Below are 18,084 nucleotides of genomic sequence, written 5' to 3'. Positions count from 1 at the left end.
ATTGCAAAAAATTTAGGGATCATTGAGAGGAGATGTGGCCTGGAAAGAATTTACTACACTAGGATAATCAATCAAAGTGAAGTAAGTACCAAAGTTTAGGTCATTGTTGCCGTTGCCTGGTTCAAAGACAAACGGTTGAACATTAGCGTCACTAACACGAGTTCAAGTCTCAAAGTAGCCACTTTGTGAAATGTCAAAGGTTATGTCTGTAACAAGTCCTCCTTTCCCAAGACCCTACTGTAGCGGGACCAGAACCGATTAATGTCTCTCAGTGTCCCTTAATCAATCCAAGACCAATATCTTACAATATAAACAAGATCTGAAAAAGCAGTAATCAATCACACCTCCACCTGTCCAAAGCTCACTTGATTCAAGTGGGCCCCTCTTGTAATGCATTAAGTTCGAGCAAATAGTAGATTGTTGAGGGAAGGCTTCAACTAAACTTTTTCCTCTATATTTGTACTCTCTTTTTTTCATTTGATGAAGATGGCATTCAAGCTCCCAAAGAGACCAACAACCAAGCATGTGAAATCAAAAGCAACATGTCTTGCCAACCAAGCGGCTGCATCTTTGAGAAAAAAAGGTAGGTAGGTAGGGTTCAGATTCACACTTAGAAACTTCCAGACCCAGTACAGTTTGAGCAACTCCGGGACTGGATCAGCACCGGATTCATTGCAGTTCTATTTAGCACAATAAAATTCCCTTCATGTATCAACGATCAGGCTCGTGCAGGAACAGTAATCGGCAAACACATACATAAAAGTTATATATATATATATATCACATATACCCACTTTGCCCAATTGGGACTTGAAACCCTCAACCTCCTCTTAAGGATACCACTCAAGCTAGTGCTTAGTGGTTTATTAAAGTATTTAAGTCAGTACATTAATAAACATAAGAGATTAAATTCAAGATAGATACAAGGCAAGGGGACGATAATATTTAAAGAGGGAGAGAGAGAGAGAAGCAAACCATCCAGTCAAATTACGTCGTTCATAATTCTTTATTGTATCTTCCAGTTCAAGGGCCTCCATGACATAAGTCAAATACTCACTGCAAAACCAATAGTTGAGTACAATCAGGTTAACTAAAAAATCTGAACATTAAGCCTCTGAAAGTTGACACTTCCAAAATGTGGCAACATAATAATAGCATCGCATGCATCGACAACTATTATAAAATCAGAATTCAGAAAAAGCACCACTGATGCCTACATTTTTTAATACGAGGAAATGAGATGAGTTCAACTGATGCTGGATCAAAAGACCAAGCAAGACCAGTAGTTAGCTTGACTTGGGCTACATGTTAGCAGTTAGCACCAGTGCGAGCCTTTAATTTTATTTTAATACTTTGCTTTTGCTTTCTTTCATTTCATTAAATTATAGAATTTTAGTAGCCTGTTCTTATGTTCCAAATTTTTAAAGGTAATCATGATTGTATGTAATTGTCAGGATAGTCTAACACAGACAAAAATGTAGAGATATCAGGGTCGTTAGAAGCATATAATCCTGATACAAATATTTTGAGAGTCTGTTATAAACAATTTCAGCTAATTTTTTTCCAAAAACCGAGATACAGAAAACAATGTTAGGCCTGCCAAATTCTAAAATCAAAATGATTGGAGTACTAACCCAAATTTTCTGCAATCTCTATCATCTTCAGCAACTCAATGTTTAGAGATTCCTACCTATTGCAGCAACCAGAGTGGCGACAGGGGGACGTAAAAAGGGGGATCCTATCAACTTGTTCTGACCTTGGATAATAAGTTGAGCTTGGTCTTACTTCACCGTCGAGAAACGAAAGAAGACTAATTAATCAAGATACCCAATGAGGATCGTAGCCATATGATTTTGCACTTCTCGAAAAACCTAATCAGTTTCATTATTCTAAGTGGTTACTCTATTTTGAGTATCTTGTAAAGCTACTCAAATTGGAACAGTGATCGATTTCTAGGTTTTGTCATAAACCTAATTGGTTACTTCCAATTATGTAAATCAATAGTTCAAACCACACTCAATAGCAGATTTAGCACTAGTTGCATCAAAATAGGTACCAAAGCCTAAAACCTTGTTCAAATATGGTTGTATAGAGGCAATGGAATAGGAAATAAACCCAGGTCATTATGAATGGCCAACAATAAGAATATGATTTAAGATTGTGAATATACAAACACGTCAGGAACAAGAAGGCGTGACCCATATGGAGATTACAAAAGGTAACTGCAAAACCTTCTAACATATTAAAACGTAATTTCCTTTTTCTTTTGAGTCCTCATAGGAAGAAAACAACACACGAAAGAAGAAGCATAAGAAAAGTACACAAGAGAAAAGCTCAAACTTGCAAACAAATCCTACAAATCTGGTCCCCTTTATCCCTCAAGAGTAAACATAACCACAAAACCCTCCAAAAGAAAAGCCACACGATCCATGAAGAAGTCTACCCTCTCATTGACGAAACTAGATAGCCAAGAAATCTCTGCCTTTGAAGAGAAAAACAAATATAAGATATCTTGCATGAAATAAGCATATTGCCAAGAATCATAAGGTTCCGATTTCAACCAACGATCCACAACCTTGGAGTCTCCCTCAACCGAACAATGATGAAGACCCAAAGAGAAAGCTGCTCAAAAGCCTCCCAGAAAAGAGCTAGAATCTCGCTTTAGAAGCAAAACCAAATCCACCGGTCTAGAGAATGAAAAAAATAATAATAATAAAAAATAAATAAATAAATAAAAGAATGAAAAAAAAAACAACTCTGGGTTGACCCTCTAATTATGCCCCAAATGCCAAGGGACTCAGAGCCTCAAGCCCATTAAAACTAAATTTTAACAGTATCAATTGGGGTTGGTTTCCCTCCACAAAGGGAAACTTATTAGGAACATCAAAAGAGAAAACTGCTTTCAATCTTTTAAAATTAAAATCAATTGAAACCCTTCAAATTTCTTAGTCACTTAAACCAAGGAGAGGTTACGAATGCATTATATACTTGAATCTCAAAACTCCTTGTCCCTCTTTTGGTTGTCCCAATCCATAGAGCTTTAGCCTCATTACCTTTATATCAAATCCACTTAAAGCAAACCTGGACAAAAATTCAACCTCTCGAGAAGCCACCAAAGTAAGCCTTCTAGTTGAAAGTTTTAGCCATAAAGCATAAGAAAAGGTGCAAAAGATGAAGAGATCACTAGAAGTTTTTGTTGATGAAGTGTTTGTGGGGGAGAAGGAAAGGGGCAGTGTTAAGGGGGGAGGGAGGGGTAAGGGTGAGGCAGGTGTTATTGTTTCCTCATGAAGCTACAAATTTTATCTTGGAGTGCCCGTGGCCTCAATTAGGGGTGCACACGGTTCAGTTCCTTACAGTTCCAGTCGGAGCCGGAACCAGAACCGGAACCGTTCACAACAGTTTCTTAAAATTAGAACCGGAACCGGAACCGTATAGGTATGGAACCGAACCGAACCATGAATACCGGTTCGATTCCACGAGAACCGACTGTTTGTTTCACAGGCTTGACCGATGAAGATGATGAAGCTGGAGAAGCCGTGTCGCTGACTGAGATGGTGTGTGAGTGTAGATTGGAGAAGCCATGTGACCGTCTCACACTTTTCTGTCGTTGACTAATGAGAAGATGAGAGGATGAGATGGTGTGTGGGTCACTGGGTGTAGATCGGAGAAGCCTAGTGACTCGAGTGAGGAATGAAGATGAGGGGGGCGATGAGGAAGCTTTGAGCCGTTGAGATAGGGGAGGGCAATGAGGAACCCTTGAGATGTGGGGGGCGATGAGAAAGCTTTGAGGCTTTGAGATGGGGGCAGCGATAAGACTCAAGTTAGGTTTAGGATGAATGAATGAAATTGTGATGACTGATGAAATTGTGAAATGAGGACCACGTGGTTTAGTGTGGACCACGTGGCTGCCTCTGCATCAGTCACTCACAATGACTTATTGACTTTTAGTAACTTTAGACTTTGGTTAGTAAAGTCTGACTACTGAGCTGTAAGTAATTAATAATATATATAATATATATACAATTATATATATATATATACACACATATATACGGTTCGGTTCTCACGGTTCCACGGTTCTTTTGTGCACCCTTAGCCTTAATGACCTGGGCAAGAGGAAGGTGGTAAAGATGGCAATGAGAAAATGGGGGGTTCATTTGGTGTGTCTCCAATAAACGAAGATTGATCTTATGCCTGATACAATGGTTAAGAGTCTTTGGGGAAGTCGGTTCGTTGAGTGGGAGGCTCTGGATTCATTAGGGACCTCTGGAGGCATTCTTCTCATGTGGGATAGGAGATGGATGGCAAAGGTGGATGTTTATAGGGGGCGTTTCTCTTTGTCTTGTGCTTTTACAATGGAGTAGGATGGTTTCTCTTAGGCCTTCTCTAGTGTGTATGGGCCGGTGGATGACTATGAGAGGCCTGCGCTGTGGGAGGAACTTTGTATGGTGAAGGGGATGTGGTCTCTTCCTTGTGCGTGGCCGGAGATTTTAATGTGGTTAGATCCCCGTCGGAGAGATCTACAGGTGGTCCATGGACTTCGGCTATGATGCATTTTTCGGAGTTTATTGATTGGCATCAGCTTATCAATCTTCCTTTAGAGGGAGCTTCTTTTACTCAGTCCAATGGTAGGGAGACGCCTACTCTTTCCCACCTGGATAGATTGGAGAGTGGGAGGAGAAGTTTCCGAACACAGTTCAGGCTATTTTGGCTAGGGTGACGTCGGACCACATTCCTTTGGTTTTGGACTGTGGAGGTTTGAGACCTCATTGTACCCCTTTCAAATTTGAGAACATGTCGCTTAAAGCGGTGGATTTTTAAGGGATGGTGCGATCTTGGTGGGAGGAGGACGTGGTGGTGGGAACGTCGAGTTTAATTTTAGCAGGAAAGCTTCGCCTTCTGAAATTGCTGAGATTGATAGATTGGAAGCGGTGGGTGGTCTTGTTGAGTCTCAACGTAATAGGAGAGCAGCTTGTCAAGCAAAATGTGTTGAGATTGCGGTTATGGAGGAAATTTCGCGGCTACAGAAATCTAGAGCCTTGTGGCTCGAAGAGGGAGACCGTAATACAAAGTTTTTTTCATAGAATTGCTAATGCTCATAGGCGGGGCAACCATATTAGGCGGATGTGTGGGGACGGAACGGTGTTGAATACTGAGGAGGAGGTGCGTAGGGGGTCGTTTCTTTCTATCAAAGGTTATACTTTGAGCCTACGTACGTTGGAGGCCAAGGCTTGATGGTCTTCACTTTGATTCTATTTCACCTGTGGATAGGGATGGGTTAGAGAGCCCTTTTACGGAGGAGGAGGTTCTGAAGGCTTTGAAGAGTTGTAATGGTGACAAAGCTCCAGGTCCGGATGGCTTCACAATGAGATTTCTATTGGAGAGCTGGGAGGTGGTTAGACAGGAGGTTATGGGCACTTTTCATGAGTTCCATTCAAATGGGAGGTTTGAAAAGTCGCTGAATACTTTTTTTATTGCTCTTATTCCTAAGAAGGGGGGTGTTTCTGACGCTAAGGACTTCAAACCTATTAGTCTGATTGGGTGTATGTATAAGCTTATCGCTAAAGTCCTTGCGCTAAGATTGAGGGAGGTTCTGAACGGTGTCATTTCAGAGTCTCAGAATGCGTTCATTGGGGGTAGACAGATCCTGGATTCCGCTCTTATTGCCAGTGAATGTGTAGATTTTAGGCTTAGTAGCGGGGTTCCTGGAGTTCTGTGTAAGCTGGATATCGAGAAAGCCTATGATCATATTTGCTGGAATTTTTTGTTTTATCTGTTAGAGAGGATGGGTTTTGGAGAGAGATGGAGGAGATGGATTGAAACATGAGTTTCATATGTCAAATTGTCAGTGTTGGTGAATGGGTCTCCATCCGAGTTTTTTTGGCAATTCTTATGGTTTAAGGCAAGGGGACCCTCTCTCCCCTTTCCTGTTCATTATTGTTATGGAGGCTCTTAGTAAGTTGGTGGGAAGGGCTATGGCCTTGGGGCTCATAAGGGGCTTCAAGATGGGTCCAGATGCAGCTCATCAGTTGGAGATTTCTCACTTACTTTTCGCGGATGACACTCTGGTTTTTTGTGAGGCAGAGGTGTCCCAATTGAGATATTTGAGATGTATCCTAGTTTGCTTTCAGGCTGTTTCTGGGTTGAAAGTCAACGTGGGAAAGAGTGTGCTTGTCCCTGTAGGGGAGGTTTAGGAGGTGGATTCTCTTGCAGCTGTTTTAGGGTGTGGGACGAACTCCTTCCCTATTTCTTACTTGGGCTTTGCCTTTGGGTGACTCGTCAAGGAGAGTGGGAAGTTGGGTCCCGGTGATTGAGTGTTTCGAGAGAAGGTTGGCTGGGTTCTTTCGAAGGGAGGAAAAGTTACTTTGGTGAAGAATACTTTATCCAGCCTTCCAACTTATTTTCTTTCGCTTTTCCAGATCCCCTCCTCTACTGTTGGAAGACTTGAGATGCTTCAATAGAACTTCCTATGAGGCAATCGGGGGGAGGAGTTTAAATTTCATCTTGTCCGGTGGGAGCAGATTTGCAGGCCTTTAAGTTGGGAGGTCTAGGGATTAGGAGATTGGCCCCTTTCAATAGGGCACTCCTAGGTAAGTGATTATGGAGATTCAGCAGTGACTGACATAGATTATGGAGGAAGGTTGTTTCATGTCGGTTTGGGAAGGAGAGAGGGGGATGGTCAACTAGGCCGGTCAGATCTGTTGTCGGTGTGAGGGTGTGGAATTCCATTGGGAAGGGTTGGAATGAGTTCTCTAAGCATATTAGATTTAGATTTCGGGAAAGAAGGAACGTCCGGTTTTAGGAAGATTCTTGGTGCGAGGACCGCCCATTGTCTTGTTTGTTCCCAAGGTTGTTCAGGATTGTTGTTGATAGACATGCTTTGGTTGTTGACTGCTATCGTCTTGATAGCGGTATGGTGTCTTGGGATGTGCAATTCCAGTGATCCTTTTAGGATTGGGAGTTGGATGACATCACTGGCTTGCTGGACCTTTTGTATAAACAGGAGGTAGATGGAACTGGTTCGGATTCCTTGACTTGGGTGCTTTCTTCGCAGGGGACTTTTCAGGTCCGGTCCTTTTTCTGCCTTTCCGGGTTTCACGGTACCACTTTCCAGTGAAAAACGGTTTGGCATTTGAAGGCTCCTCTTAGGGTGGCCTTTTTTGTGTGGACTGCTGTTTGGGGTAAAATCTTGACTCTGGACAATTTGAGGAAGAGAAGATAAGTCATTATCAACCAGTGTTGTCTGTGTATGAATGATGGAGAGTCTGTGGATCACATTCTCTTGCATTGTCCCGTGGCTCATGACTGCTAGAGCCTTATTTTGGGTCTTTTTGGCGTCCAGTGGGTTATGCCCCGGACCTCAAGGGACTTGATTGATATTTGGAGGGGCCAAAGGGTGGGAGCCCATGATCGCGATTTTTGGAGGGTGACCCCCCTCTATGTTTGGTGGAGTCTTTGGAAAGAGCAAAATAGAAGATCTTTTGATGGGAAGGAAATCTCTATTGGGGTGTTGAAGTTTTCTATTATTTGTTCTCTCTTTAGTTGGGATATGGGGAAAGATTGTATATCTTTCGATGAGATCATAGACTTTTTGGGGTCTTTAGGTCCTTAAGACTTCCCCTTTTCCTTTTTTTGGTTTTTTTGTACAGCTCTTGGGACGCGTTCCCCTCTTGAACGCTTTCTAATACATTTTTACTGATCAAAAAAAAAAAAAAAATGAACCTTCATAAGGTGTAAGAAAAATTAAAATCAATGGAACCCCTTTGAATTCCATAGTCACTAAAACCAAGGAGGTTAAGAATGCATTATATCCCACCCTTCCTCATCCTATTTTGGTTGTCCCCCAAAATAATAACATTCCTTTCAATCCAAAAAACCCAAATCAACGCCAGACCGACCCCCACTCCAAGGAACTTTTGGCCCATTATCATTAAGAAAGCCACTTGAAGCAATCATGCACAAAAATTCAACTTCTCTAGGAGCAACCCAAGTAACCTTGTTAGAAGGAAGTTTTAGCTAGGGGTAGCAACACTTGACACGACATGCTAACATGACAGTGCACTATAGGTGATAAGTGGGTTTGGGTTTGGGCTTGGGTTTGGCTTAATTGTGTTTGAGTTGTAATCATGTCGACCCAAATTGACATGCTAATTTATCGTGTCATATTTGTATTTGACATGCCAACCCATTTAAATAAATGTGTCGGGTCAACACGAATACAACCCATCTCGTTTACTAAACATTAAAACATACTTAAAATGTAATATCCTAAGAATATATGGCCAGATTTATCAATTCATGTTTTGTCGCATTGTGTTAAGTCTTGATCCATTTATTAAACAGAATTTGCAAGTCGTGTCATATTACTAGTTTAATAATTGTGTCAAAGTTCCTTGACACAAATAATAATCGCCCGTATAACAGGATACTTATGTCATGGCACAACACAAATACGACAAGGAAACACGAATTGTCATCCCTAGTTTTAATCATAGAGCAGTGGAAAAGGTGCAACAAATGAAGAGATGGTTAGAATTTCAGTTGGCTACATAGAGAATAAGGAGCAAAGCCATTTTGGTTGAATTTAAGGAGCAAATTCCTTCTCACAGAGTTGCAAAAGGAGACAAGAAGTGAAGTTCTAGAATAACGTATTCTTAATATATATATATATATTTGGATAATTTTTATTCTTAATATATTAGTGGATGGTCACAAGGAATCAAGGATTGGGATTTCCACCAATATATGATCAACCAACCTGATGATCTTCAATTTTTATTAAGAAGGTACCAAAAAGTATCTATCGTTTAACAAAGGCGCAACTTGGTCAATGGAAACAAATTCCAAGGCCCAAAGAGAAACCGACCAGCTTAGGTTGGTTTGGCTAGTTCCCTGACATGTCTTGGGGCAAAGTGGAAGCATAACAACAAAGACAATCACAAAAACTCTTAGAGATATTATCATATTACAAAAATATAGAATTTCCAACACCGAACCATCTACACAAACTCTTACCCTAGATTTTTTCTCGTGTACTCCACCAGACTCCCTCCGTCATCAGTGTTCACTCTACCAAACCCATACTTTCACCTCTACCCATCAACTCCATCATGAGGCCACTTTCCAATTATGGCTCCATGTCTCTCAACTCATAACTCTCAATCCTTAGCCTAAGTATATTTATAAAGTCTAAAACTCAATTCCTTACTAGACAAGGATTACAATTCGTTGGAGCCCAGGTATTGTCTAACAAGAAATTACCTAATACAATAACTCTAAAATAGAAACCAAATTAAACTAGAACTTAAGACATAATTCCTAACAATCTTCACCTTCGCTCAAATTCCATCATGTCAATCATCGCTTCACACAGCATTGATTCGAACAATTCTTTGCAGCTTCAATCTGACGATCCTCCTGCAAAACTCTGTTTGCCCCACTATATGTTGCTCGACCAGTTAAACCTCCAAGGCTCCACCTTGACTACTAGTGCTCTATGCCATGTGACATCAAGATTTTCTAACTATTGTGATTAAACAAGCCAATTGACTGACTCCACCTACAACACCACCTGAGACTTGGATCTTCGTCAAATAAAACACCGAACTTCCCATCACAAACCGTTGGCTCTAATACCACTTGTTAAGGGCACAGCGAAAGCAAACAACAAGCAAAGCAAATAAAGCAATCACACAAAACACAAGATATATGTTGTTCGCCCAAATTTGGGCCACGTACACAGATGACAAGAGATTCACTTTAATTATGTAGAGATATTACACGAGAATTTCCAACACCAGACTATGTAAACAAACTCTTACCTTAGAGTTCTTCTCTATGTATTTCACGAGACTCCTCCTCACCATCAGTGTTCACTCTACCAAACCCGTATCCCACCTTTACCCATAAACTCCCTTATGAGGCCGCTTTCCAATTACGGCTATATGGTATCTATTTATAGAGAGTAAAACCCAGTTCCTTGCTGAACAAGGATTACAATTCGTTAGAGCCGAAGTCTTGTCTGACAAGAAATTACCTATTACAATAACTCTAAAATAGAAACCCAATTAGCCCAAAATTTGAGACACAATTCCTAACAACATGCACAATTCTTTCCTAGGCTAAAATAATGGAGGCTCAAATCAAATAAGTTCAGTTGTGGTCAATAGCTCAGTTTCACCAAGACCACTTGAAACCCAGTGTATCATTCTGGTTCAAGTAGTGCTAGGACTTGTTCTTAGATCCAGAGAATGCAAGAAGCCTTTAACTGTGTGGGATTGTGGTAGAGAACAGTGGCAGCAGCATTTTAAAATGTATAAAAGGAGTGGGAAATAGGATTCTAGAGCTCAAGCCTTGATTTGGCACATGTTAGGTGTAGTGGGGTCCACTTGCAGTCTTGCATAATTGGGGGGATTGGGTCAAATTGCATAGTTTTGGTAAATTGCATCAATTATGGTGAAATTGCATTATTGTGGTAAATTGCATCTATTAAGTTATTTGTTACTTTTATTATGCTAGAGTCAACTTTTGATTAACTCAATTATAGGGTAATCCAAGGGTCATCAGTTGTTATAAAAATGATACTATGTAACTCTGATTACGCAGCCAATGAATGAATAAAAAATATCTTTTGAGGTTTCTTTGTGAGTGATTCACAAATTCTGAGGGTGTGAGGCCTTCTCTATGTGTGATACCTAGGTCACGTTGGTGTGATTCCAATTGGTAGCTCTATTCTTTTCCTTTTCAGCCTCTGAACTTGTCCTACATCAGATTGCTCTAACAGAGAGAATCCAGAAATACTCACTTACAGAATATTTAAGTAAAAGAGAATTTTGCATCAGCTGCAAGTCAACAATTTTCATCAGGAGCACCAATCAAGGTACAGACTAACTCCACTTCTTGACATCAAGAGAAGTGACAGGCTTACAGCTAAGCAGACTAGGCAATTGAAAGTTACAATGGCGAAAGCTAGGGTTGTCATGCATGAGAAAGCAGAGTCAAATTACAGGCCAATCGTTTTTTACAAATAATGCTAAAAGTGAATTTGTCCCCAGTCTACACCTCACAGCACCAGCATTGGTGGGACCAGCACCGTGTTGCCTTTCTAAAATGTAACTATTGTACAACTAGTTTATAAGAATGAGATAAAAAGAGTAATAGGAATCAAAGGATCAGATCGTACGATTGTTGAAACAATTTAGACAAGCAAATTATACTAATAAATTATTAACTTCCAAACAGTTAAAACCCAAATAAAACAACTATCAGAAACGTTATTGCTACACATTAATATGATATAATGATCAATAACCAGATGCAATATCAATTAATAAAGCCAGAGCAAGCACAACGACAAGCAAAAGAAGAGCTAAGTTTTACATTCCCCAGAAGAGGGGGTAAATATATATACAATTTTTTTTTTTTTTTTGATAAGTAGAGGGGGAATATATATATATATATAGAAGAAGACGACTTGAGTTCTACATTGATGAAACTGCATATTTAACTTCATTTAGTTTACCTTTTATACCGATAGTACTCCTCTCTGGCTCTTCTAAGATGACGCCTGAGTGTTGCCATTGATTTCTCATCAGTATCATAGTCCATATCATTTTCCCCTAATCGCCCCCCTTGTGGTTTGAAAGATGGGTCTTCCCTAAACTAGGAAATAGAAAATTGAACTTAAAATATGCAGTAAAAAACCTAAATGAAGTTCTTTCAGCTTATAAATACAAGAAGCGGATATACCATTTTAACTAACATATTATCAATAACATCCATGTAGGGTCTTAAAGGATCACGCTTGGATATCTGTTTGGATGTTGCCTGTGCGACCTGATATACCATACCATGGTTGAATTTTGGTTAAATAAGAAAAACCGAAGCAAACAGTTAATCAAACACGATTAATATTGAGGAGCTTAGCTTAAAACTACTAAGAGAAAATAATCAAACACGCCAGAGAATATAGAGTTGGGCATCAAATAAACACACTTTTTGCACACTAATTTTCAGGAAAAAATCAATTGTAACTGGAAAAGACACTTACAACAATGGCGTTTGATAATTCTTGATGAGCGTCATCAAGCTTCACAGCCAATTTGGCAATTTTATGAGAAAGAATCTTCTGGCGGGTGGTCCAATCTGCATTTCTCCAAATAGTCTTTGGAATTTCACTCAAACCAAAGCCAAGAAGAAATGCACCCGTAACAAGTCCAAAAGTATTTGAGCAGCCCATGGCAAATCCCAGTACACCTTCACTCCTGTCAATGAAGACATTGAGCAAAAATAAATCCGAAAGCAATTGCAAGCAAGAAGAACAACCCCCACCCCCAAAAAAGAAAAGGAAAAAAAAAAATGATTGCTAGCTTGATAAGAATGGTATGCCAAAAATTTTAGACAACCATTTAAACTTATAAATCAAAAGGAAAGAATGGTATTCTTAGCACCGTCCATCTGATGATGTATATCCCGAATCCCCAATTTTGCCTGAACTGTTATACTTTGTATTCCAAAATATCTTGGTACCTAAGGAGTTACTACAAAACCTCAAGTCCTCTCGGCAACAGTTATCTCTCCCATAACTAAGTTCAATCAACTCATACTATATCAATCTCAAGGATAACAGAGGAGTGACTGAAAGACTTTAGACTGAGTCCCTCTTTTAGCCAAGATTTCAGACCTCTATATTGCAATCTTAATCCACCAATTTCTGCTTAACACCATGAGCCAAAAGAAGATTATACCAAACTCAGGACACAACTAGGACAACCTTCAATCAAAGTAATGATGCACCTATAGAATACTTTCCTTTTATGGCCTTCTAAGAGAGTTAAAACTTTTACTTCAAGGCATGACCAGTAGAAGCTGGTAAACATGGGAGTATCCAAGAACACCTCCAACTTCAAGATGACCCTTGTTTCCGATAGAACATAATTTGAATTTTCAACTCAAAAGAGACCTATGCCTCAAGGCAGCAAGCAATCGCTCAGGATCGAACTCCAAGGCGTCCAGCTAAATTCTTCCATATTGGAGAATTTGGAGGCCCAAAATGAAGTCGGGAACCATAAAACAAGAAAGGAAAAGCAAAGGAACGACGAAGGAAAAAGAAAAAGAAAAAATAGGCTCAACCAAAGGGAAAATCTGGCATGTGAAAAGTTGAATATTAGTCGCTCCTTCTTTAGCCAACAAATTGGCAACTTAATTTGCTGATATGTCCAGCAAAATTTAGTGTTCAAATCCATGGTAGACTCTAAACTGCAATATAACAAATTTCCCCTCAAAGCCTTCTTTAAGAAGCGCAATAAACCACCCTTTGTGATGAAATAACTCTTCCTAATCACCCTTTGCAACCAAATAACTCTTCCCATTCATAACATCAGAAGCCTAGAAAGAAACATACATGTCGACCTTTTCTCTTTAAAATGGACTAATTTATAGACCCATGAATGCCCCATACCCTCTAACAACATCACATGTAAGTAAGAATCCAAAAACATGGCCAGCAACCATGAACAATGACGTTGCAATGCTAGGATGAACTATTTTTATCTTAAAAGAGAAAAAGAATAAGCTTTTTAGAAAACGAGATAAGGATCCAATTGTTAATTAGATTAGAAGACTGGGTGTATGGGACCATGGTTAAGAATATAAATGAGATAAAGGACAGATGGTCTGTGTGTCAATCCATGCTTTGTTTGGATTTAGTGCCAATACTAGGGCAGTTGGAGGCATTTGGGCAACTTTTTCTAATATTAATTTTTGAAGCATTAAGAGAGAAACACAATAATGTTTGGGAATGTAGAGTCCTTGAGTGCAAAATAAGAATATCCTTTGTTAAAAAACCTCTGCTTTGGAGGCCAAAGAGCGGGGAATGCAACTCGGTCGGGTTGAGAGGTCAACCTGAACTCCTGAGGTATAAAATCCTTCATTTCAGCAAGTCTGAACCCAACCCAACCTCCAAAATGAAGAGCCTAACTTGAGCATATAAATCTGAGCTTGGATTAGGCTCAGGTTGAGTCAATTTGGGTTATAAAAAATCCTTTATTTATTTTCTATAAATTAAATAATAATAAAAAACTGAAATAATTTTTTAGGGGAAAAAATCGGGCCTAACATTTCAGTTTGAAATAATCACATATATTCCAGTTTGAAATAATCACATGTGTTTCAATAATCATCCAAACGACGGTCATAATATATATGCTATTATTGATGATGATATGGTGATGCTAGTATAGGTTGGGCTCAGGTTGCTTGACACCTCTAACCAAGTCCAACCCAAATTGAGGTCGGGTCAAAAAAAATCAATTTAAGCATAAAACCCCAATAACAAAATGAGTTGTCCAAGCCTGTAAAAAGACCGATTTGGGTTAGTAAAATCTGACAGAGTTGCAACCATTAGAAGGATACGAAAGCCCCTATGATTTTGGTCGTAGGTAGGAGTTATTCTTGTGATCTTTCTTCGAGCTGTTTATGGATGCACATCGCATGCACATGGGCTTTATCCCCATGTTCCCCTTAATATAATTTTTGGCATTACCCATATACAAAAATGGTAGACACAATAGGGAACAGTAGGGAGACGTATTATTTATTTTGATGCAAAGGACGAGCATAAATGTAGAGAAGAAATGTATTATAAGGTTTTTCTAAAAAAGTACTAAGAGTTGCTACAATTAAAAAAGGATGTTTTATACAATGAGGGTTTCAATTAGTAGACAACAAGGATCTAGTCATATTCATAACAATTTATAACTATAATGATATAGGAATTGAGAGACAAAAGAAAATCCTGTATCAGTGCCACTGATGGCTCAATTCATGTAACACAGAAAAAAATTAGAATGTATACATAGAGTTGACAAGCCCCATATTGCAATTCTGCCTTTATTAGTAAGAGAATATCCACTATCATCTCAAATACGATGCAACTCATGTAGACACAATTTTGTTATGTTTTTAAATATAAATTAAGCAAATGCAACGAATAAAATTTCTACATTGACCTGACATATCTTTCACCATGCTTCACAGCTGGAAATTAGCTTATAGAATTAATATGGGTACATAGGGAAGTGAGACACTATATACAGTTTGGTGAATAAGCAAGAGAAAATAAGACAAGAGGTGTTATAATCATACTGAGCATGAAACAGACAAAAATCCTGTATCTGCCTGGACATTAAACCAGAGATCATAAAAGAAGAAGAAAAAATAGATTTATAATAAAGAAAAAAAAGTTTTAGAAAGCAAGGAACGAACCTAATTTTGTGCATTAAAATCAGGAGAATAAATCCAAAAAGACCAATAGATCCCACAATCAAATAGAAGATTAAGTTTTCATGTATGCTGGTCTTCAATCTTTCTGCAACAGTGAAGTCTCCAGCATCTTCATAACCCTGAATAAGAGGCGCTACAGCCCTGCTCAGAGAAACAAAACAATCTAACTATATGAGGATGTGTGCTTCTTCAAATTGTGAAACCATTAAAAACTTCCAGAAACAGAAACAACCTATAAAAATCACATGCGGAAGGAATAGATAACAAGAAGCAATACTATATGTGCAGTTACACCACAATCAATACATATTGATGTGTTAATCTATTAATTAATCGTCAGGCTTCGTGTATGTTCACAACATATAAACTCAAAACAACATCCAAGGGAAAAAGTTACAACTAGTGCAAGGAAAGTAAAAGAGCATGGTTACAGTAATTTATATACTCAGAAATAACATATAGATCTTCAAAAGAAAATGTGAACGTGTATGGTGGTCAAGACATGCATAAAGGTACCTAGCCCAATCACCAATATCAATATTAAACAGGGTAAATAAACAAAAGGAAACAAAGCAGAGGTAATTGGTGGAGCGAGCGTGACCTCGAATGTTTAATGATAAATAATTGTCCTCGTAATATTTTAAGTACTTATGTTTAATGACTCAAACAGACACCATGTGATTAACGAATGCAAGCAAGTAGCTGGTCATTGTTCCGTAATATAAATTATAACAACAAACACTCCAAGACAATCACATGATAAAGAGCATTTTCAAGACAATCACAATGACAAGATATGAAAAATAGAACAGGAAAGGAAATATGATCTGATTCACAAGTTTACATGTGGCATACCAAGTAAGCAAAAATGTACCCCAATACGACCAGATCCAAAAGAAATAAATGCCTCCATTCTCGTGACCAATTATTGTCTGCACTACAAAGAGAAACATTATGGTAATGAAAATTAAAGATGCTTTAACCAACCACAATTATCACAAGAAAACTTCTTACACCAGAATAAATTAAAAATAAAAATAAAAACTTCAAATTCAGAATGACCTGAAACATTTGGCCATAAGATAAAATTATGTAAAAGATGAAGTTGAGGCATTTTATAAGAAATTATTCCTAATGACATGCTAGGGTAAAGTGGCCCAAGACTTGTTTGATTTACAATAAAGAATTCCACACTAAACCAATAGTGATTATAGTTGTAGTAAAGACGACAACAACTATGACTGCAAAGACAACAACTTAGACTACATACTCTTTGTTGTTAGGAGGGAGAGGAGAGAAGATATACATGCATAAATTGACCAACATTCACAGAACAGAAATAATAATTATGACAATTACATATATATATATATATATATATATAGAAAAAAAAAAAAAAAAAAAAAAAGGTAGCAATTGCAATTGTACCGTCCAAATGTCGGCAGGGACGAGAATGATGATGGAAATAGAACAAAACCAGGCGTATCCAACGGTGAAGAATACGTAGCGAGGTACGTCTGGACCAGCGAAGTACCTGAGCGTGAATACAACCATACCTAAGGTTAGGGGAAGAGAGATCAGATAAAACACCCACATCTCTCTCTAAATTCAATTTCTCTCTTTAAAATTCAATTTCTCTATCTAAATCTGTCCCTGTAATCTGAATGGTACGAGAGTATGAGAATAGAGTTAATAGACAATCGGGAGTGTCGGAGACCGGCGACGAAACGTGCCCTTTCTCGTTGCTGCAATTCGTTATTTCTTTCAGCTAATGTGCGCCGCCTTGGGTATTTTAGCACCAAGGTCTCTGCTTGGGTCCGGTTCCGAGATAACTAAGACCACACCATTTCGATACGGAGTAAAACCGAACCAACTCTTTTTCTTTTTATTTCTTTTTTTTTTCTTTTTTTTTAGCTAAAGAAATCGCGTGACACCTACTTTAAACTCTGACTTGAGCCAAAATGAGGAGAAATAATAATGTTTAATAATACATGTTTATTACCGATGTACATAATTTTTATTATTATTTTATATATTTTTTTATTTTTTTCATTAGTATCCCTTAAAGATGGATGCAATTCAATTATTTAATAAATATTAAAAATGCTCGATACATGATAATAAATATAATCTTCAATTTGAAATCACAAATTCTAATAATACCAAATATATAAGTACAAAATAAAATATATTAGAACATAAAAACTATATAAGTGCATGCATTTGCATCATCTATACATTTATTATATAATATATAATATATTTAACATATTCTATATTATAATAAATAAAAATGTTAAATAATAAATCTATAATAGATATGGTATGTAATAATAAATTATATCTGTTGCATAATAATTTAATAACATTATATTAAATAAATAATAAATAAATCATAAAATTTTTGTTCCAAGAAATAATTTACACTATTTATGATATATTATATTTTTAAAAATATATTTTTGTTAAATAAAAAATAATTTACACTAATATTTAATATTTTAGTCATATATTAAAAATATAGTTTTTTTTAGTATTTAAAATGTGTCATTAGTATATAATATGAATAACACGTTTTTATTTGAAATGAACAGTATATATGTAATAATAATAGTGGAACCATTTTTCCTCAACCGTGTCGAAAACATGAGAAACATCTTTTTTATGTTTCTTTCTTTCTTAGAAAAATAAAATAAAAAATATATATATTTTCTATTATAAAAAAACAAAAACATATTATTAAACATGATTTTTGTTTTTGTTTTGAAATTTTAGACTCTGACAACAGTAAACATAAAATGA

General features: G+C 37.6%; 1 protein-coding gene across 1 annotated transcript in view; it reads right to left on the bottom strand.

Annotated features, from left to right (window-relative positions):
* Positions 1-17,144, bottom strand: part of LOC132287008 (uncharacterized) — a 30,461-nt gene extending 13,317 nt beyond the window's left edge. The window contains exons 1-7 of the mRNA XM_059789466.1: positions 16,711-17,144; positions 16,138-16,214; positions 15,265-15,423; positions 12,050-12,263; positions 11,749-11,835; positions 11,522-11,661; positions 976-1,056 (exon numbers count right to left, since the gene is read on the bottom strand). Of these exons, the coding sequence (XP_059645449.1) occupies positions 976-1,056; positions 11,522-11,661; positions 11,749-11,835; positions 12,050-12,263; positions 15,265-15,423; positions 16,138-16,214; positions 16,711-16,878 (926 nt within the window). The 5' untranslated portion in view covers positions 16,879-17,144. The remainder of the gene's footprint in view (positions 1-975; positions 1,057-11,521; positions 11,662-11,748; positions 11,836-12,049; positions 12,264-15,264; positions 15,424-16,137; positions 16,215-16,710) is intronic.
* Between the last annotated feature and the right edge of the window lie 940 nt (positions 17,145-18,084).

This window comes from Cornus florida, unplaced genomic scaffold (assembly GCF_030987335.1).
Source record: "Cornus florida cultivar Cherokee Brave unplaced genomic scaffold, ASM3098733v1 CherokeeBrave_3.0.0_Hap2_Chr11, whole genome shotgun sequence".
NCBI lineage: Eukaryota > Viridiplantae > Streptophyta > Magnoliopsida > Cornales > Cornaceae > Cornus > Cornus florida.
This window is presented reverse-complemented; position numbering and strand designations above follow the sequence as displayed.